The 23,185-nt window shown below is 43.4% G+C and overlaps 1 protein-coding gene across 1 annotated transcript in view; it reads right to left on the reverse strand.

Moving 5' to 3' along the window:
* Window positions 1–16,676, reverse strand: part of MARCHF11 (membrane associated ring-CH-type finger 11) — a 139,563-nt gene extending 122,887 nt beyond the window's left edge. The window contains exons 1-2 of the mRNA XM_064279752.1: window positions 16,146–16,676; window positions 14,737–14,892 (exon numbers count right to left, since the gene is read on the reverse strand). Coding sequence (XP_064135822.1) covers window positions 14,737–14,892; window positions 16,146–16,676 — 687 coding nt within the window. The remainder of the gene's footprint in view (window positions 1–14,736; window positions 14,893–16,145) is intronic.
* Between the last annotated feature and the right edge of the window lie 6,509 nt (window positions 16,677–23,185).

Genomic DNA, 23,185 nt, shown 5'->3' on the forward strand with positions numbered 1-23,185 from the left:
CTATTTTGCAGCGGAGAGTATGATACAAATTGAGTAGGAAGAAGATGTCTGCCAAGATTCCAAGTCCCTATGCAAAGAAGCATGACCGGGGGTTCCTACAATGCTAGATGCATATGCGGGAGGCTCCCTGGTGCCCAAATTAAGACTTTGGCCACTGGAAAAGGGGCTCAAAATGAAAAGGCACACTCAGGCATCAGAACTCTAGGACTATGATAAGGATGTGTTGCCCAGGTGTCATCAGCCAAAACAAACTAGCTCGAAATGATGAAATACTGAAGTGAAAGCAGATTTCCAGATGGTACCTGTCAGAGCACACCACACCAAAGGGAAGCATGGGATAAGAAACGTCTCCTCAATCCGTTCTCCGATTGCTTCACCTATGTAGAAATGCTTCCAAGCTTTCTGTCATGTCTTTCCACGCGACTGATTCCCGTCCTCCTTTCCTCACAGAAGACTTGATTTGGCTAAATCATGTAGAACATCTTTGGAATTATGAGTTACGCTCACAGAGAAGACGTTCTCAGATATCCAAGGATCCAGAAAATATGAGCCACAGTACAGTTTTTCCCAACTGTGCGTGACCTCTGGGTTGGCCATCATTTCCTGGTAATTGTAGGAGCTTATCTCCTCCTCAGTGTACTCTGGGCTGTTCTTGGGGGTCAGGAGCACTCTCATCTTGCCCTCGGAGTCATCCCATTCGACGCTTAGAAGAGCCAAGAATAGAAGGAAGCTGAGTTTCCTTTGTCCCAACCCCTTAAGCAAAATGTCAGTCACATCCCAGTGAAGCTGCACGCCAAGGCAAAGCAGGAAATGAGCAAGGGGGATGCACCCTGTTCCCTTGCTCCATCTCCCCGCATTGGTGTGTTCTATTCGCCAGTGGAAAACATTTTAGAAGTTATGTTACAGGTGTACAAACCGCTTATCAAAAAAAAAAAGTCACCTTGTTTTCAGCCAGGTGGCAGATTTCACACCAAAAATTACATCCAGCAGGCATTCGTAGCAGCTTAAATATACCTATGATCCTACAGTCAAATTTCTAACAAATTATTCAAATTCCCTGAACAAACACTAAATGAAATCCTTCAACCAGTGACAACCACACAAAAGCGAGTATGTCACACCTGGGTAATTCAGCATTCACGGAGTCTTTCTTCACGACATTTCATTTTTGAAAAGAGCAGGTACGTCTCGCTGGACGCTTTTTTTTTTTTTAATTCTAGGTTTTTAAAAATAGATGGTTATATTAAGCCCTTTTCCTGTGGTCTGAAAAACTGAACATAACTGCCCAGGCAGCTTCAGAATAGACGGCATTACTGTAAGAAAAGCTCGAGAATGAGATGAACCCTAACAGCCAGGGGATGGGTAATGTGTATGCAATGAATGCAATTCGAGTTCCTTAAATCACACTCCCACTGCAGAAATGATAACATAACACCCGTGATTCTTGGCCACCTTGCTCAAACGCTCACTTATGCATGCATTCATTCATTCAATAAATAGTCTTTGAATGCCCACAAAGTAACCAGGGAAATGAATCTCAGCTGCGTTGAGCTGTTGTTTTTGTTGTATGCCGTCAAGGTGATTTCGACTCGTAGCAACCCTATATAACAACAGAACTGCCCCATAGGGTTTCCTAGACTATAATCTGTGTAGAAGCAGATAGCCAAGTCTTCTCCTGCAGAGCAACTGGTGGGTTTGAACCACTGACCTTTTGGTTAGCGGTAAGCACTTCACCACCAGGGCTCCTTATATATTAATCTATTAACACACACATACTCATATCTCATAGCAACTTATAGGGTCACTGTAAGTCAGAATCAAGCGATGGCAATGGGTATACACATATACCTATACATACATACACACATATATGTATTATATGATTTATTCTAAACTTGTCACACCCACTGCTATGCGTGTCCCTCCCTTCAGAAGGCAGGCCTGGAAACTCCAAGCAAATTAAAACAATCTCATTTTACGACATTCAACAATGGATGTTCCAAGCACATCTGCTGGGTTGCAGTGAAGTCCTGGGAGGGCTGGCTTTAGTGATGGCCCTGAGAGCATTCTCTAAAAACACATTCCAAGTCTCTGTGAGATGTGGGGGTGGCCTGCTCCAGGGACCGAAAAAAAGAAAACATCAAGTCGATTCCAGCTCATGATGACTCCATGTGCTACAGAGTAGAGCTGCTCCATAGGAGCTTCTGGCTGTAAACATTACGGAAGCAGATTGCCAGGACTTTCTTCCACCACGCTGCTGTGTGGGTTCCAACCGCCAACCTTCAGTTTAGTAGCTGAATACAAACTGTTCACGCCGCCCTGGGCCACTTAGGGATCATCCTGAAATGCCCCCGCCTAGTGCTTCTGACTTAACTAAAGCTGTTGTTGTTGTCGTTAGGTGCCGTGGAGTCAGTTCCGACTCATAGCGACCCCATATTCAACAGAACAAAACCCTGCCCAGTCCTGCGCCATCCTCACAGTTGTTGGTACACCTGGGCCCATGGTTGCAGCCACTGTTTCAATCCATCTTGTTGAGGGTCTTCTCTTTTTCACTGGCCCTTCACTTTACCAAGCATGATATCCTTTTGACATTTAGGATTTGAGTTTGATACAACCAGGGATCCATTTAGAAGAAACAATGGTTTGAATATTTAATATTAACAAGTTAAGAGCACTGCATCCTGGAGCTAAACTGCTACCATTTCTGTGCGATACAAGTTTATGACGATTCACTCAAAATCACAAAGAAAGAAAAAAATTTAGAAACATTTCACCTGTTTAATTTCCTAAGGGGTCATAAACACCAGTAATCCATTTGTTTAAAGCAGGGTCCGGCAAACAACCATCTGTGGACCAGTTCACAAGTGTGTGAAACTCACAAGGTTTCACATGTGAAAATTATATGAAATTCAAATTCAGGTCCAAGAGTAGCTTTGCTGAAACACAGCCACCCTCACTCCTTTATCTACTGTCTATGGCTGTTGCAGGTTTTGCATTACAATGGCAGAGTTGAGTGGTTACCACAGAAATGGTACAGCCCATAAAGCCTCAGATATTCACTACCTGGCCCTGTACAGACATGGTTTGGGGACTCCTGGTTACAAGAGCAAGATAAATGTTATCAAGTGGAAACATTCTGGACGCATAACAACGTCCTTCCATCCCACCAGTGATCACATCTTACCACCCTAAGTTGCTTTGACCAGTAAGTCTGCCCAGCTCTGTATTTTACAGACAAATGGGTGGAGGGACAAAGAAAGCAACGAGGTAGAAGTTGTCAACAATGGAAACACACTTAAAAAGAGCTAGAAAATGTAGAAAGCAGATGTGTGTGGACAAGAAAGTCCTGGAGAACAAGTAAGAAGCCAATACTTGCTCATTACAGTTCCCTTGTTGTGTAAGACAAGCACTGTGCCCTAAAATACATTTTTGTTCATATATTCTCCAATTTTCAGTGCTTTCAAGCGACCAGAAAGAATATCCAGGTGTCTTATTCATGTCATTGTCTTATTTTCTTTGCTTGCAATGATGTGACCATTAAGAAAAGTGAATCTAGACATGGAACCACCAGTTTTCATACCAGAAAACTATTTTTTAGTTCGAGAGGTCTATTTGAAGGTATGATGGAACTGGGTTTTTTTTTTTTCATGTTGCTAAAATGAGCAGAATTATGAAGGGGTAAAAATATAGCTACTATTTGGGACTTCTTCTATCTTCTGTTCTTGCCATCAGCTCCTGCTCTTTGCTTTGATAGAACAATAATTTAGCATCAACTAAGGCAAATGGAGCCCTGGTGGCATAGTGGTTAAGCCTTTGGCTGCTAACCAAAAGGTTGGCAGTTTGCATCCACCAGCTGCTCCTTGGAAACCCTATTTGGGAAAGTTCTACTCTGCCCTATAGGGTTGCTATGTGTCAGAATCGATTCAATGTCAATAGGTTTAGGTTTTGTTTGTTTTTTTTTTTTTCTTTTTTGATTTAAAGCAAACGAAAAGGATTTTAAATAAAAAGGTATACATGAGGGAAAAAAATGAAAGGTCTGGAGAATATCACCCATAAGAACCACATCGTCCCCAAACTGCCCTCTGTAAAGGGTAAAGGCAAACAGCAGCGCACACTTCCCGAAATGGCCTACTTCTCTTACTAGTACCATCTCAGAACCATCTGGCTTTTGAGGAAAGTGTAAAATCACCATACATATAGCCTCTACACAGAACAAGATGGCTCTCAGAGTACACAAAGCAGAATTTACATATTTTATACAGTAGAGAATCATAAATCTGTCCTAGTAAGGGTCGCTACGAGTTGGAATCGACTCGATGGCAGTGGGTTTGGTTTTCTGGTTTTAGTGAGTAAAACGCAGATTCGTGGGTTTTGGGAATCAGCAAGCAAATGAAACAAAAATCACCTCACAGGCGAGGGAATTGCCGTGTGATGTGTTCTTCATTCATTTTGACACTTTTAATGACCTATAAAAATACGCCATTCTATACATTTAAATATTAAATTTTAACACTGTTTTTAACTTAGGCATGGTGATACAAAGCCTCCCCAGAGCTTACTGCCTGCTATGAGACCTACAGACACCGCTAGGGAGAATAACAATTTGAGAAAAAAGTGGTGGCTCGCCATGATGTCAACACGCTTCTCGAGCAGCCAGATGTTTTAAGGCAGAAAATGTAAACGCCTTGCAGGATTTCAGATGCAGTGAGCCACACAACACTGACGCGGTTCTTGCTGTGTTTTCTTACTACCTTCCTAAAGGGCGGAGGATTTGCCATAAGGATCTGTCAGCGTCTCCTACTGCATCAGCCACGTCACCATCGCAACTCAGTCACTTCTGAAGGTGGAAATAACCCTTTCAAGATGGGGCTCCATTTAGGAAAATAATGACCACGGGGACCTCAAGAAGTTAATAAAATTCTACAAGTGCCTTACATACAAGTCCAGAAACTGCTTCAGATTGACAGCCAAGATGAGCTCACCTGGTGCCAAACTCCTCCCTAGTTCAACTATCATGGTGACTCCCAGAGTTTTAAGAATATAATGAAAATGGAAAGTACCCTCAGGTTACGCTCCCGCCTATGAGACTTTCAGTTGTTCTTACTGCTGTGACAAGACCCGCTGCTGGCAGCAGCTTTCAGTGCTTAAAGGAAAAGCAGTAAGGGGAAGACTACTAGAAACCTTACAAGCTAGTAAAATGGCCAGGAGCCTAATAGCCACAAAAGTACATGGTCCATGGGTTAAGTCTCAATCCCTTACCAGGCAGGTAAGACAGGTAAGGTTTTTTCTCACCCAATGAGTAACAGAGCAGGAGGAAGGGGAGTTGGTAGATGCTGCTGTGTGAGGTAACTGATGCTCAGCCAACTGCCTGCGCTTCTTCCTGACTGCCCCCAGGGACTTCCAGCGTTTCTCTGGCCGCCTGGCCTAAGCACATCCATCCCACCAACCCGGAGCTTCCCAAAGTATAAACAAACAATGGCTGCCTGGCAGCTGAACAGCACTGCCCTGTGCCTGGCCCCATTTGAAAGGATCTCCTAACTCCAATTATGAGCAGACACCACAAAACATGCAAACGAGGCCCACAGTGAGGTGCTCTGGAGCATCACCTGTTCTCCAGCACTGAGATGACTGTATCTCACTCCACCAGATTAAAAAAAATACTTATTCATTATTTACGATAGCTTTTTTAACTTAGCTAGAAACTGAGATAGGCTCCCAGAAGGAAAAACCCAAAAAATCAACCCATTCCTGTCAAGTTGATTCCAACTCATGGCAACCCTACAGGACAGAGTAGAACTGCCCCATAGTTTCCAAGGAGTGCCTGGTGGATTCGAACAGCTGACCTTTTGGTTAGGAGCCGTAGCACTTAACCACTATGCCACCAGGGTTTCCCAGAAAGGCCAGTCAAAATCCAGGGCAGAAGAAGGACATGGGAAGAAAAGTCATTAATTTTACTTTGGTAGCAGTAAAAAAAAAAAAAAAAATTTTTTTTTTTTAGCAGTAGACTGAAGGGATTACGGTGACCAGTGAGCAGTGAGCAACTGAAAGCCCCCAACTCTTAGAGGATTGAATGAGTTATAATAACCAGGGCCAACATTCATTTGACACCCCCTCTGTGCCAGGCTATACGTACTTGGCATATACTTATGTATTTGATCCTCTAAATAATTTATGAGAGCACCATTACTATTCCCTTTTTAAAGATAAGTAGTAAACTGAGGCACAAAGAGTTTAAGTAACTTGCTCAAGGTAACATAGCTATTACCGTCCATTTATATTACATTTTTCTATCCATAGGCAGTACAGTATGTCTTTTATAGCAACAGTTTAAAGCATCCAGTACAATACTTATCCAGTAAAATGCTATATCTGCAAATATCCATATTTCTTGAAAATGTACTGACAGCATTCATAAACTGGGATATCACTTGATTAATTTAAAATGTCACCAACATCGCAAAATAAATTTGATCTTCTATATTCTTGCATTTCGCTAATTTTAGGCCATTCTCTGAGAGACAAAGCAAAATTAGCTTTTCCTCTTAACATATCATGAATGCATCATCTGGGGTATGTTGATAAACAAAACAGATTCTACAAGAGGGAGGAAGTTAAATGCATCTTAATTACCTCAAACGTCTTAAACATTAACCCCTACCACTAATGATATAGAATTAAAGTTTAAATCTTTTTCTAGAGGATACCTGTGCTAGCTTTCTAGTGGATCATGCTGCTGAGCATCACTGAAATTCAACTAAATAGAGAAGTTTAGGTTAAAATTCTCAAAGATTTCTAATCTCAGTGGAAACCACAAATAAAACTAAGGTGTCAGACTCACTGTAGCAGGTGTCCTTCACACGCACCTGTCTCCTGGCTGTTTCTTTCCCTTCTAGGTTCCCATCTCCCTCTGCGCACCACCGTGGTAGCAATCCCTCTGAAAGTCCTTGAGTACAGGAAAAAAGCCTCACTGGTGGAGTCAACATTTCCATATATTTTTTTTTCGCCTCCTTTGGTTCAGAGCCTCTCCATCTCCAAGGAAGTTATGATGATGCCTGCTGACCAATGTGGACTAGATAAAGGACCAAATGCAGAGACCCTGGTCAGGTAGGTGGAGCTATTTTAGAAACTACCTCTTACGGTGTACTAAAGATGGCCATTCTTTAAAAGAAGGGCCGAACTCCAGAGATGGAGTCTCTTTTCCCCTCTCTTGAATCCAGATCAGTCCTGTAACTTGTTTTACCCAAGAGAATGCAGAAGTGAAACGGTCATTGCCCAAGCTGGGCCTTCAGAGGTCTCTCACGCTTACTCTCACGCCCTTAGAACCCAGCCATCATGTTGTGCAAAGCCCAAGCCCCACGGAGAGAAAACTAAGGCAGCAAATGACAGCCCCAGCTGAGCCTCCCTCCAAAAGCCAGCACCAACAACAAGTCAAATGAGTGAGCCATCCTGGATGTTCCAACCCCGTCAATCCTCTGGATGACTGCAGCTCCAGATGGCGCCACACGTGGAGAGGAGCCTCCCAGCCCAATCAACCTCAATCAACCCACAATCTTGAGTGATAATGATAATGATTATTAGTTGTTCAAGCCACTGAGTATTGAGATGGTTTGTTCTACAGCAATAGACAGTGAAAACATTTCCAGACCCTCCTAGAGACCGGGCTGAAACTAGTTCCCTGCTCCACTCAATCTGACATGGGACAGTAATGACAGACCCAGGATCAGCAAGGCAGTTAAGCTGAGTTTGAGAAGAACACTTGCCAGTGCAGGGGTATGGTGGCTAAGACCATGAACTCTGGAGCCAGACTGACCTGAGCCTGAATCTTGGCTTTGCCCTATAATACTAAGTACTAGTAGAAGTTACTTAACTTTTCAATGCCTCAGTTTCTTTTTCTGTAAAACAGTGACAATAATATTCCCCACCTCATAGGTCTATTATGATTATTCAACTTCAGGATATGTAAAGCCTTTAAAACAGTGCCTGGCACACAGTACGTGTTCACTAAAGGTTCTCCCTTACTATTATTATTTATTCACTGCTCTGTTCTATATTCAAGGAACCATCAGCTCACAGTTGTGGGAAGAGTTCCATCCTTGGGACAGAGGGATATGGAAAGTGAACGGGATGGCCATTAAAGGTTTTCTGTTTGATCCTGCACCATAAGGAAATGGATCTCCACCATAAAAATATGAACTAAATCTAAAAAAGGCTAAATTTAATTGGCCTTGCCATAGTGAGGGAGAAAGCCAGAAATCAGAGTGAACACCCAGTTCATGAGTCATCCACAACAGAAATGTCCAACAGAAATTTGACCAAAGTGTATGTGAGAATAAACTACTCCTATGTGTAACCGTCTATACTTTGGGAACCTTAAAACTGATTTCTGTTAATTAAGAATACCAAGCTTTATATGTATGTAATGCAGTCCTGAAAAGTTATTTCATCTCTGGCATAATCTAAGCTACCTTCATCACACTCGCATCAACTTTGCTTCTAAATCTTCTAAATATTATTTTGTGGTTCGCTGCAACGATCGATCAGGTTACAGATCGTGGTAGTATTTGCAGATGCCATAATGAAATCCTAAACGAGTTAATAATGCCATTTTGTTGCTTTTATTGCTGTTACATACACAGTTTGGGGAATTGCTTTTGTTAAAATAATTACTGAATCATTTTCCAAAATGAGACAAAACACAATAGTACTTTTTTGCTACATTACTGAAATTACTAAATAGTATTTTTGTACTAGTCCTCTGTCTCTTCTGTTTTAAAATGAACATCAAAGACCTATTTCTATTTACTTCAAAATTATCATCCCAAATTAATTAATATCTAGAAGCCATAAGCTAAAGTTTTGCTTTTTTAAATGGTGATATCCTATTTTTATCATTCTTTTTTTTTTTCCCACTTATTAGACATGTTGTTACGTGCCGTCAAGTCGATTCTGACTCATAGTGAAACTGTCTGGCAGAGTAGAAATACCCCATAGGATTTCGTAGGCTGTAATCTTTATCATCCACCACTCGTCTGTCAGTTTGTCACACTGTGGGGGCTTGCATATAGCTGTAAATGCTGGAAGCTATACCACTGATATTTCAAATACCAGCTGGTTCACCCAGAGCAGACAGGTTTCAGCTGAGCTTCTAGACTAAGACACGCAAAGAAGAAGGATCTGGTGATCGACATAAAAAAAAATTGGCCACTGAAAACTTCATGAACAGCAGTAGAACATTATCTGATATAGTGCCTGATGGTGAGGCCCAAAGGTTCGAAGGCACTCAAAATACAACCGGGGAAAGCCGCCTCCTCAAAGTACAGTCATCCTTAACAACATGGATGTAGTCAAGCTTTCAGGACCTTCATTTGCTGATGTGGCACGAGTCAAAATGAGAAGATATAGCTGCAAATATCAACTAATTGTTGGGTCAGGGAATGTACAAAGTATAAATCTAGGAAAACTGGAAGTCATCAAAAATGAAACGGAATGAATAAAGATTGATATCCTAGGCATTAGTGAACTGAAATAGACTGGTAGTAGGCATTTTGAATCCAACAATCATATGTTCTACTATGCCAGAAATGACAAAATGAAGAGGAATGGCATCACATTCATCATCAAAAAGAATATTTCAAGCTCTATCCTGGAGTACAACACTGTCAGTGATAGGGTAATATCCATACACCTAGAAGGAACACAAGTTAATAAGACTACGACTCAAATTTCTGCACCAATCACTAGTGCCAAAGATGAAGAAATTTAAAATTTTAATTAACTTCTGCAGTATGAAATCGATCAAATAAGCAATCAAGATGCACTGATAATTACTGGTGATTGCAATGTGAAAGTTGGAAAAAAAGAAGCAGCAGTAGTTGGAAAATATGGCCTTAGTGATAGAAACAATGCCCGAGATAACATGACAGAAATTTGCAAGACCAAAAACTATTCATTGGAAATACCTCTTTTCAAAAGCACAAACAGTGACCATACACGTGGATTTCGCCAGATGGAATACACAGGAATCAAATCAACTACATCTGTAGAAAGTGACAATGGAAAAACTCAATATCATCAGTCAGAACAAGACCGAGGGCCAACTGTAGGACAGATAATCAACTGCTCATACGCAAGTTCAAACTGAAGCTGAAGAAAATAAGAACAAGGCCACGAGACCCAAAGTAAACCTTGAGTACATATCACCTGAATTCAGAGACCATCTCAAGAACAGATTTGACACATCGAACACTAATGGCCAAAGACCAGAGGGTTATGGAATGGCATCAAAGACTTCATACATGAAAAAAACAAAAGGTCATCAAAAAGACATAAAAGAAAGAAAAGACCAACGTGGATGTCAGAAGAAACTCTGAAAGTTGTTCTTCAATGTAGAGTAGCTACAGCAAAAGCAAGAAATGACAAAGTAAAAGAGATGAACTGAAGCTTTCAAAGGGTGGCTCGAGAAGACAGCATATTATAATGATATGTGCAAAGACCTAGAGTTAGAAAACCAAAAAGAAGAAGATGTGCAGCATTTTTCAAGCTGAAGGAACTGAAGAAAATATTCAAGCCTTGAGTTGCAATATTGAAGGATTCTATGAGTAAAACTGACTCGATGGCAGCGGGTAGTGGGTGGGTGGGTATGAGTAAAATACTGAACGACACAGGAAGCATCAAAAGAAGATGGAAGGAATACACAGAGTCACAATATCAAAAAGGATTGGTCAACATTCCACCATTTCAGGGAACAGCTGTCATGGATTGAATTATGTTCCCCCCAAAAAATGTGTGTATCAACTTGGTTAGGCCATGATTCCCAGTACTGTGTAGTTGTCCTCCATTTTGTAACTGTAATTTTATGTTAAAGAGGATTAGGGTGGGATTGTAACACCCTTACCGAGGTCACATCTCTAATCCAATGTAAAGAAAGTTTCTATGGGGTGTAGCCTGCACCACCTTTTATCTCTCAAGAGATAAAAAGAAAAGGGAAGTGAGCAGAGAGGAGGACCTCACACCACCAAGAAAGCAGTGCCAGGAGCAGAATGCATCTTTTGGACCCAGGGTGCAAAGAAGCTCCTAGTCCAGGGGAATATCGATGAGGTGGCTGACAGAGAGAGAAAGCCTTCGCCTGGAGCTGACACCCTGAATTTGGACTTTTAGCCTACTTTATTGTGAGGAAATAAACCTCTTTTTGTTAAAGCCATCCACTTGTGGTATTTCTGTTACAGCAGCACTAGATGACTAAGACAATAGAATATGCTCAAGAATCAAAGGTATTGAAGGAAGAAGTCCAAGCTGCACTGAATGCATTGGCAAAAAACAAGTCTCCAAGAATTGACAGACTATCAATTGAGATATTTCAACAAACAGACGCAATGCCGGAAGCACTCTCTCAGCTATGCCAAGAAATTTGGAAGGCAGCTACCTGGCCAACCAACTGGAAGAGATTCATAACTGTGCCCATTCCAAAGAAAGGTAATCCAACAGCCTGTGGAACTTATCAAATGATATCATCAAGTCATGTTTTCAATTGCCTCGTAAGTGTATGAAAGTTGGACAATGAATAAGGAAGACCGAAGAAGAACTGACATCTTTGAATTATGGTATTGGCAAAGAACACTGAATATACTATGGGCTGCCAGAAGAATGAACAAATCTGCCTCGGAAGAAGTATAACAATGACTGTGAGGATGGTGCAGAACTTGGCAGTGTTTCCTTCTGTTGTAGAGGGTCGCTACGAGTTCGATCCAACTCAACAGCACCTAACAACATCGCTAATATCGCACGCAAGTAAAATTGTGCTAAGATAATTCAAAACTGGCTGCAGCAGTACATGGACAGAGAACTGCCAAAAATTCAAGCCAGATTCAGAAGAGGATGTGGAAAGAGGAATATCATTGCTGACATCAGATGGATCTGGGCTGAAAGCACAGAATACCAGAAAGATGGTTACCTGTGTTTTCCTGACTATGCAAAGGCATTCAACTGTGTGGATCGTAACAAATTTTGGATGACATTGCAAAGAACGGGAATTCCAGAACACTTAACTGTGCTCGTGAAGAACCTTTACACAGACCAAGAGATGTTGTTCAAACAGAACAAGGGTATACTGCATGGTTTGAAATCTGGAAGGTGTGTGCCAGAGTTTTACCCTTTCACCATGCTTATTCAATTTGTATGCTGAGCAATCAATCCAAAAAGTTAAACTATATGAAGAAGAACGTGGCAGCAGGACACATGCAGATGATACAACCTTGCTTGCTGAAAATGAAGAGGACTTGAAGCACTTACTGATGATGATAAATGACTACAGCCTTCAGTATGGATTACACTTCAACATAAAGCACAAAAATCCTCACAACTGAACCAATAAGCAACATCATGATAAACAGAAAAGACTGAAGTTGTTAAGGATTTCATTTTACTTGGCTCCACAATCAACAGCCATGGAAGCAGCAGTCAAGAAAAAGGATGGATTGCATTGGGCAAATTTGCTGCAGAAGACCTCTTTGAAGTGTTAAAAAGAGAACATGTCACTTCGAGGCCTAAGATGGGCCTGACCCCAGTCATCGTATTTTTCATTGTCTCATATGCATGAGAAAGTTCGACAATGAATAAGGAAGACCAAAGAAGAATTGATGCCTTTGAATTACGGTGTTGGTGAAAAATATTGAATATACCATGGACTGCCAGAAGAAGGAAAAAATCTGTCCTGGAAAAAGTACAGCCAGAATGCTCCTTAGAAGCGAGGATGGCGAGACCTCACCTCACATACTTTGGACATGTTATCAGGAGGGACCAGTCCCTGGAGAAGGACATCATGTTTGGTAAAATAGAAGGTCAGCGAAAAAGAGGAAGGCTTTCAACGAGATGGATTGACACTGTGGCTGCAACCATGGGTTCAAACATAGCAACAATTGTGAGGATGGAGCAGGACCGGGCAGTGTTTCCTTCTGTTGTACAGAGGGTTGCTATAAGTCAGAACCAGCCTAATGGCACCTAACAGCAGCAGTCTTTACTGCAGCATTTCACCAGGTCTTTTCTCCAGCTAAGTTAAAGTTTTTTAAACACATAGCATTCCGTTTCAGCACCTACCTATGGCACTTTCCGTTGGACAATTATAAATGGAGCTCCAAAGCTCTCCACTTCTCATCTGTCCACATACTTGTATTCATTAAAAATATTGTAGCTCCAATTATACTACCCACGTCCTGTTCTTTGGAAATGGTTCCACCTGTTTTTCCAGACAACTATGACGGATCCGTAAATTGATACCCAAGGAGCTCAATCAATTAGATGTTCTGGGAAAATGTGTCAGGCTTGTGCCTATCTTCAGCATGACAACATTGCTCGTCCACATTAGTTATGCTTCCTCTTTCCAAATTATTTATAAGCCTCAGGTCAGCTTGAAAAAGTTCATACTTTCATTTTATGCTTGCTAATCATGCCTTAAGTGGAGACTATCAGAGATGCAAATTAATTGCAAACTATATGAAGGATGCACAAATTAAAAACCACACCATTTAAATTATTAATGCAGTAGTAATTCAGGGTCCTTCGGCAAACATGAACAATTTCATCTATTTTATAGCACTCAGTGCACATTCAATTTGGCAATTTAAGTAGAAACAGGGAAGACCTGGTTTTCCTACTTTGTTCCTCTCCCCACTTTTCAATTTCCTCTTCCTTTTCCTTCCATTGGAAACCCTGGTGGTGTAGTGGTTAAGTGCTATGGCTGCTAACCAAAGGGTCTGCAATTTGAATCCACCAGGCGCTCCTTGGAAACTCTGTGGGGCAGTTCTACTCTGTCCTATAGGGTCGCTATGAGTCGGAATCGACTCGACGGCACTGGGTTTGGTTTTTTTTGTTTGTTTCCTTGCATTACCTCCTTAGCCTCTGGTTTTGAACCCTATCCTTTCTGTGTCTGCTTAACTTCAGCCCCATCGCACTACCAGCTCTGATCAATTAATTACACAATTCCCTACTTTAAGATGTCATTCTTAATACTTTGTATTTTACCTTCCAGCAGTCTATTCAAAGAGCCTGAATCAGTTCCCCCACAGAAAAGAAATTACAAGCCTACATTTCCAAGGACATCTGTCGGCTTACACATATTATGCTGTTACGTGATTATACGCAAAGAATTTGAGAATATATTCCAATCACAGTGGCGTTATGGAAAGTAACTGTTGGGAATACTTCAGCACCTACTGTGTAGGTGAACACGGCAAAAAGGGAAAGTAGCCAAAATTTACCTGTGAAACAGCCCAAATGAAAAAGAAACCCTAGTTAAGAGAAAAGAGTATTCAGATTAGAATTAATAGGGTTAGCCAAATTTTCCAGAGTGGTATAGTTTGGCTTTCCTGGCATCTGCTTTCCATAAATGGAGCCAAGCCACGGCTTAAATGCTTAAACGCACAAAAGATTACTAACATAAACTGCGGAACATTTCTAATTAATAAAATCGATTTAATTGGCATCTAAGACACTTTAACAATTTGCCTTTTTTAGAAAGACACATGGGTATCCATTAATCGATAAATGACAAATCAATAAAGGAAACCATTTGATTTAAAACATCTTTTGAGCTTCTCAGATGAAATGTCACGGCTCGCTACAAATTCTAAATCTTGTGAGTTTTCCTAAAACGTTTTTAAGTAGCAGTAGTCAATATCCTTAATCATAACTCAGGCAAAATTATTTCAGGCAAAAAAAAAAAAAAAAAGCGTGAGCACTCACCTGGCAAGGCTGCTTCATTTTAATTGCTATGACGTGGTATCTGTAACAGCACAGCTCGCAGGTCCAGGAGCCTCTCTCACTAATCCATTTCAGCAAGCACAGCTGATGTGTATACCGAACTGACCCGTCGCATCGGCAGGGGTTCAACAGCTCACCCTAAAAAGAAACCAGCTCAGCATGAATATTGATGCCTCTGTCTCTATTTTTAAAAGCCAACGCTTGCTTTCTTGCCTTTCAAAGCCACTTTCCCAGAAGGATACAGGCATCAAGCCCTAGCCTCGAAAACGAAATTAAAATTTTATACCTCTGATGGGAATGAGACTAAAAGTCTTAAAACTGTTTCCAAGATCCTGCTTAGAGCTGTGACATCAATGTTCTACCAACACACAACACATCTCCAAGATAGAACTCCCAATGCCCTTGGGGAAAAGCTGTACTATTAAATCTCTTTAATAACTTTTAAGTGGATGGTTAGATGCATTTCCTCTGCAGTTATTCTCAATCGTTGCTAAAGAAGAAACACACGGCATCCCAGAAAGTAGCCTGCAATAGCGTTGAGCTTTCGTTTTCTTCTAAATGTAGCATCATAAATATTGACTTCGGGCACTGTATTCCTGAAAGCTTGCATATTCCTATGCAGTTGCCTTACTTTTTGAAATATTAAGCCTAATGTTTTCTCAGACCAGGTATTTTGTAAGAAAGCTATGTTATCCTATCGTCTATATGAATTTTTTCACACAAGTTTGTATGCATGCCACTCTAATGGAGTTTATAATTTTAGAATGGCGATGTAACAAAACATAAAGTATCTGATTGATTAAAGAGCCTTTTCCTTCACAAGGTCAAAGTAAATCCCTACTGCTCTTGTAAAAATTCACATGCTTTTCACATCAGTTAAGATGAAGTCACCAAGATTTGCAATAGGAAAGACCTTGTTTTTTTGGTTGTGTCATGACTCACCCCGTTTGTATTCTAAGATTATATCCTCAGGGTACACTTGTAGAAAAAAGACTTCACCTTAGGATATATTTGTATGGAAAGGACTTCAATTTACATCCTATAGGTTTGACTCTACGAATAAACAAAAATCCACTTAGTAATTCGTAAACGAGATACTTAGAGCATTATTATTAAAGCACCTGAGGAATGTGCAAAACAAAGTGGAGGGGAAAAAAGTGTACATGACATCAAGTCTTGTGTTGGGCACCAGAACGTGGATCTACCTTCACCGAAAAGGGAAGAGGAGCACACAGTGGCCACGGCTCCTGCCACGGGACCGGGCAAGCCATGCAGGAGCTGAACGGCAGGCGAGCCCTGTCCCTGGTGCTGAACGTTCGGGCGCCACAAGCCGGGCCGGCGCAACCCCGCCGAGCACGCCGCTGGCTGCCCCGGGTCCCGCCGGGCCTTACCTGCTCGGCGCCCTGGAAGCAGATCTTGCAGATGGGCTGTTGGTGCTGGTGCCCGGCGCGCTGGTCGCCGCTGCTGCTGCTGCTGCGGCTGCTGCACACCGAGCGTGTCTCGGGCTGCCCGCCGGCGCCTCGCCGTTCGCCCTCCTCGCCCGCGCCGTCCTCGGGCTCCCCGGGACCGCTCTTCCCCGCCGCCGCCTCGGGGGCCGCCGCCTCCGGGAGGCGTCTGACGCCTTCCCCAGCGTCGCCGGCCGCCGACACCTCCTCCCCGATGGGCGGAAGAAGCGGCAGAGGCGGCGGCGGCAGCTCGTCCGCGCCCCGGCGCCGCGGGGCCACCTCCGGCGGCGGCTCGTCGGGCCCCGCGGCGCGCTCTGGGGGCGCGGGCAGCGGCGGCAGGTAGCGCGGAGGCGCGGGGGCCCGGGCCGGCTCTCCCGGCGGCGGCGGCGGCGGCGGGGAAGGCTGCGGGGGCAGCTCGGCGTCCCCGCTGTCCGCCCGGTGGCACCCGCTGCCGCTGTGGCCGCCCTCCAAGCTCATGGTGCCGCCGCCACCCTCCTGGCGGCCCGCTGGCCGGCCGGGCTCGGGCTGCAGCCCAGGGAGCGCGCAGGGGCGGGAGGAAGAGGGAGGGAAGGAGGAGGGAGGAGCGGGGAGGGGACGCGGCGGGCCCGGCGACGGCGGCAGAAGCGACTGCTCCGAGGAGCCGCCCGCTCGGCTCTGATGAAGGCGGTGCGGGATTCGGCTGCGCGTGAGAGCCGCTCCGTGGGGGGCGGGGGAGGAGAGGGGGCGGGGCGGGCTCGAGCTGGGGGGAGGGGCGGGCTCCGTGCGGAGGGGCCGGGCCGGGCCGGGGGGATTCCCCCACCTCCCCCCCCACCCACCCCCGACCCCGCCCCGGGCCGCTCACGTCGGTTCCGGGGCGGGTTACCTCTGTCTCCAAAGGGCGCGGCACTGCGGCTCTGTTGAGGGGTGGGGGTGGGGGTCCAGGCCAGCGGGGCCAGAAGCGGTTACTTGGTGGGCAAGTGGGATGGGCCGGTGGGGGCCGAAGGGTCGGACCCTAAACCTGTTTGGGAGTGGGAGCGTGGGCGCTGATGCCCTGAGAGCGCCCGAGCCGGGAGACCAGGGCCCGCGAGACCGGGCACTGTAACCGTCGCTCCCGGCGAGCGCTCCCCGCTCTCCGCGCCCTCTCCCTCAAGGGCACTCACTGATCCACCAGAGCCCTAAAACGAGTTTCTGGAACCTGTGTCCTCCCCTTGTCCGACTCGTCCCTGACTCCTCCCGGCATCCTCCTCTCCCCCACCCGCCTGCAGTGAGCAGCCAAGTTTATTTGTAAATACCTTGGCAACCCGGCGGTCGGAAGGTTATTTCCTGGAGTGGTTCCCTCCAGGGAACCCTGGTGCCAGGTTCTGTGGCATGTGTTCAGTTTCATCCTTGCTGTGTAAAGGACTCGAATGACACCTCCCCGTCCTCGGAAAAGTGGCTGCGACCTTCGATCTCCAGCGATTTTACGCACCCCGAAGCCAGTTTCTCTGTAACAACCCCGCAAAACCTCTCTGGCACACATGTTCCGGGCAGAGCCGCAGTACCCCGGGCCCTTTCCTAAACTCTCACCTGTAGGAACTGCATGGAACACCGTGTACGTGCAGTAGTTTCCAGATTCATGGAGTGTGAAATCTTAAGTACTGGATTTATGTTCCTCAGTGTGTCTATCTAAATCGGCGGTGATTTTCCCCGTCGTAACGCCTGGATGTCTTTGACACCACTGACTTGCTCTCCCAGGAGTCCTTTTTTGGCTGCATTTCATAGCTCGACACCCAGGACCAGAGAGGCTAAGTAAGGTGTTCAAGGTCACACAGGACTATTAACAAAAATCTTTTGAGCTCCCTGACTCCTGATTTTCTGGCACAAACTCTAAACGATTTTTTTTTTTTTTTCTCATCCTCTTCCCTGCCTCCTTACGTAGCATTGTAGTACACGGTGTGTTTGGTGGCAGTGACTTCCATCAATAATTAGGTGTTCTGAAATAGTTGAGATAAACTACCAACTTGAGTTAATTTTTCCATTTTACGCTTGGGCAGCAAGTTTGCTGTTTGTGTGGATGTGTATGTTTTTATCAAATAAATGTGCCAGGTCTTTTGACTGGAATTGTGTTGGTTAGAAAGCAGCAAGTAGATACGAAAAAAGGAATTCAAGATCATAAATGGCCCTGATGAAATAGTTCCAGGAATGTCCTCTATCACTTAGCCTCCTCAAGACTAGCTTATTTTTGGTAACTGCCTGGCCGCTGGGAAGCACGTTTTAAAAATAATAGTCCCCGAATGCCCTAGGAACTTACCACGTTGAAGAAATGTGGTTGTAGATATCCTTTCATTTCCAGCCTTCACCTGTCAAAATGACATTGGGTGGGTCTGGGTATTGCCTTAAAATAATCAATCCTAAGTCTTAATCGTAAATTCTTGAGATAAAAGGTGTCTACATTTGTATACGATCCTGAAATTAATTCAATGCATGACCAATACATTTCTACCAGGTGTGATAAAATAGGTTATTGTTAAAGAACATAAAAGCTGAAAGTTTTGTGTACACTTTGTGATTCAGACAGCAAAGTAGCATGACTAGAAGAAAATGCCACAGTCCTCTCCTTTGACAGTTTCTGAAAAATAAATAACTGGGGTAACTGAAAATTAAATTGCCTTGATATGCTGGGTAACCACATAAAAATATGATTTGCCCGCTTCGATGACCTCCCCAGCTGACCCCCTCTCTGAAGAAGCGAAACCTCTCTGTTTTCTTCAGTTAACCCATGAATTCGTCAATGGGTGAAGAAAAAACATCATCTTTGTAACTTTACCTCAGCTTTCATAAAAATACAGAATAATGGGGGACCCAGAAAGGATGAATCACTTCCTACTGCTGGCACCCAAGTGGAAGAGATAATGTAGACACAGATATCAGATAAAGACTGGCAGGGCTTTGACATCCACTGACAGCTCATGCATAAAAGCCCAGACATCTGCCAACTAAAAAAATGAAAGCGGGCAGAGGCAATTCCATCCATTTGAGCCAATACTGAAGGCTCATCAAACCTGCCTCAACCTATATAAATGAGGAAATATATATAAATAACTGGACAAATGCTTAAAAAGTCTCCATTCTCATGTCCAGCCCCACTTCCCACCTTCCACACACGTACACACCAACAAAACAAACCCAAATCCACTGCCCTCAAATTGATTCCAACTCGTAACGACCCTATAGGACAGACTGGAACTACCCATAGGGTTTCCAAGGCTGTCATCCTCATAGAAGCAGACTGCCACATCTTTCTCCTGTGGACAAGCTGGTAGGTTCGAACTTAAAGCTTTCAGTTAGCAGCCGAGCACTTAAGCACTGTGGCACCAGGGCTCCTTCACACACACACATAAAGAGGATAAAATAAAAGGAGTGTTTCATTATGAACGTGTAAACCCTTTAGATACCAAGAGTTTCTTGTGCCGAATCCAAGGGTGTAGAAGAGGCGGAAGGATCCCAGACAAGTTTATCCCCAAAAAGTCTGTAGTGATATTAAGAGATATTTATAAGATATTCTCCTTGAACTTCCCTAGTGACCAGATCCAAGAGATGTCCCCTGAAGTCACCTTGGGATGTGAGATAGAAAATAATCCAGTGAGTCAGTGATTTCAGAATGACCCTCAAGTTTTATCACGCATGTGACTTTGACATAACCTCCAAATAACAGATTTAACCTGGAGAGCTCTTTAAAAGTGCTGTTCAATTCCTTTAAGTATAGCTCTTAGAGATTTTCTAAAATTGCCCAGTGGGCACCTTTGTTGTTGTTTTTGTTAGGTGCCATTACATCAGTTTCGACTCAGAGCAATCCTGTGTGCAATAGAATGAAACTCTGCCCTGGCCTGGCCATCCACGTGATCATCGTTGCGGTTGAGCCCGTTGATGCAGCCACTGTGCTAATACACCTTGTTGAGGGTCTTCCTCTCTTTCACCAATCCTCTACTTTACCAACCATGATATCCTTCTCCAGGGACTGATCCCTCCTGATAACATATCCCAAGTATGTGAGATAAATTCTCAGCACCCTCGCTTCTAAAGAGCATTCTGGATGTACTTCTTCCAAGACAGATCTGTTCTTTCTTGTGGTGGTCCATGGTATATTCAATATCATTTGCCAACACCACAATTGAAAGGTGTCAATTCTTCTTCAGTCTTCCATATTCATTGCCCAGCTTTCCCATGCGTATGAGGCATTTAAAAATACCTTGGCCTGGGTCAAGCTCACCTTAGTCCTCAAAGTGACATCTTTGCTTTTTAACAATTTAATGATGTCTTTTGCATATGAGGTGATTAAAAATACCATGGTTTGGGTCAGGCTCATCTTAGTCCTCAGAGTGACACCTTGGCTTTTTAACACTTTAATGAAAGACATCTTTTGCCGCAGATTTAGGAAATGCAATATGTCGATTGATTTCTTGACTTCTGCTTCCATGGGCATTGATTGTGAATCCAAGCAAAATGAAATCCTTAACAACTTCAATATTTTCTTCATTTATCACTATTTTGTTTCCTGGTACAGTTGTGAGAATATTTGTTTTCTTTATGTTGAGGTAAGCCATACTGAAGGCTGTAGTCCTCTTCACTTTCAGCAAAAAAGGTTGTGTCATCTGTATAATGCAGGTTGTTAACGAGTCTTCCTCCAATTCTGATGCCACATTCTTCTTCGTATAGTCCAGCTTCTTGGATTATTTGATCAGCATGCAGAGTAAATAAGTATGGTGAAAGGATACAACCCTGACGAACACTTTTCCTGATTTTAAACCACGCAGTATCCCCTTGTTGGCACAGGACCGGGCAGTGTTTCGTTCTGTTGTGCATAGGATCGCTATGAGTCGGAACTGACTTGATAGCACCTAAAAACAACAACATCCTCTTGTTCTGTTCGAACAGCTGCCTCTGGGTCTATGTACAGGTTCCTCATGAGGGCAATTAAGTGTTACAAAATTCACATTCTTCACAATGTTATCCATAATTTGTTATGATCCACAGAATCGAAAGCCTTTGCATGGACAATAAAACACAGGTAAACATCTTTCTGGTATTCTCTGCTTTCAGCAAGATCCATATGATATCAGCTGTGATATTCCTCATTCCAAGTCCTCTTACGAATCTGGCTTGAATTTCTGACAGTTCCCTGTTGATGTGGAACCCTGGTGGCACAGTGTATAAGAGTTCATCTGCTAACCTAACCTAAAGTTTGAATCCACCAGCTGCTCCCTGGAAAGCCTACGGGGCAGTTCTCTGTCCTATAAGGTAGCTATGGATAGGAATTGACTCAATGACAAGGGGTTCAAACTGGTTCCCTGTCAATGTACTGTTGCAACTGATTTTTGAAATATCCTCCGCAAAATTTTACTTGTATGTGATATTGCTGATATTGTTAAGTATTTTCCAAATTCTGTTCAATCACCTTTATTTGGAATGTGCACAAATACGGATCTCTTTCAGCCTGTTGTCCAGGTAGCTGTCTTCCAAATTTCTTGCCATAGACTAGTGAGTGCCTCCAGCACTGCATCCATTTGCTTAAACATTTCAGTTGGTATTCCGTGAATTCCTGGTGGCTTGTTTTTCACCGGTGCCTTCAGTGCAACTTGGACTTCCTTCTTCAACACCATAGGTTTCTGATCATATGCTGCTTGCTGAAATGGTAGAACGTCTACCAATTCTTTCTCATACAGTTACTCTATGTGTTCCTTCCACCTTCTTTTGATGCTTCCAGCATCAATCGATATTTTGGCCATGGGTGTTATTACATGCCGTGGAGTCCATTCATCACCCTCACAATCCTTGCTGTACATGAGCCCATTGTTGCAGCCACTGTGTCAGTCCATCTTGTTGACGGTTTTCCTCTTTTTCGATGACCCTCGACTTTACTAAGCATGATGTTCTTCTCCAGGGACTGGTCCCTCTTGACAACATGCCCAAAGTACCTAGGGCAAAGTCTTTCCATTCGTGCTTCTAAGGAACATTCTGGCTGTACTTCTTCCAAGACAGACTTGTTCGTTCTTCTGGTAGTCCGTGGTATATTCAATATTCTTAACCAACACCATAATTCAAAGGTGTCAATTCTTCTTCATTCTTTCTTATTAATTGTTCACCTTTCACATGCATATGAGGCTATTGAAAATATCATGGCTTGGGTCAGGTGCACCAGAGTCCTCAACGTGACATCTTTGATTTTCAACACTTTAAAGAAATCATTTGCAACAGATTTGCCCAATGCAATGCGTTTTCTGATTTCTTGACTGCTGCTTCCATGGGCGTTGATTGTGGATTCTAGTAAAATGAACTCCTTGACGACTTTCATGCTTTCTCTATTAATAATGATGTGGCTTATTGGTCCAGTTGTGAGAATCTTTGTTTTCCTTACGTTAAGGTGTAATCCATACTGAAGGCTGTAGTCTTTGATCTTCAGCACCAAGTGCTTCAAGCCTTCACTTTCAGGAAGCAAGGTTGTGTCATCTGCATAACACAGGTTGTTAATGCATCTTCCTCTAATCCTGATGCCCCATTCTTTCTTCATATAGTCCAGCTTCTCAAATTATTTGCTCAGCATACAGATCGAATAAGTATGGTGAAAGTATACGCCCTGGCCCACGCCTTTCCTGACTTTAATCCATGCTGTATCCCCTTGTTCTGTTCGAACGACTGCCTTTTGGTTTATGTACAGCTTCCTAATGAGCATGATTAAGAGTTCTGCGATTCCCATTCTTTGCAATGTTATCTATAATTTGTCATGATCCACACAGTCGGATGCCTTTGCACAGTCAATAAAACACAAGTAAACATCTTTCTGGTATTCTCTGCTTTCAGCCAGGATCCATATGACATCAGCAGTGATATCCCTTGTTCCATGTCCTATTCTGAATCCCGCTTGAACTTCTGACAGTTCCCAGTTGATGTACTGCTGCGAATGCTTTCGAATGATCTTCAGCAAAATTTACTTGTGTGTGATACTCTTCAATAATTTCCACATTCTGTTG

Source organism: Loxodonta africana, chromosome 2, assembly GCF_030014295.1.
Source record: "Loxodonta africana isolate mLoxAfr1 chromosome 2, mLoxAfr1.hap2, whole genome shotgun sequence".
NCBI classification, from domain to species: domain Eukaryota; kingdom Metazoa; phylum Chordata; class Mammalia; order Proboscidea; family Elephantidae; genus Loxodonta; species Loxodonta africana.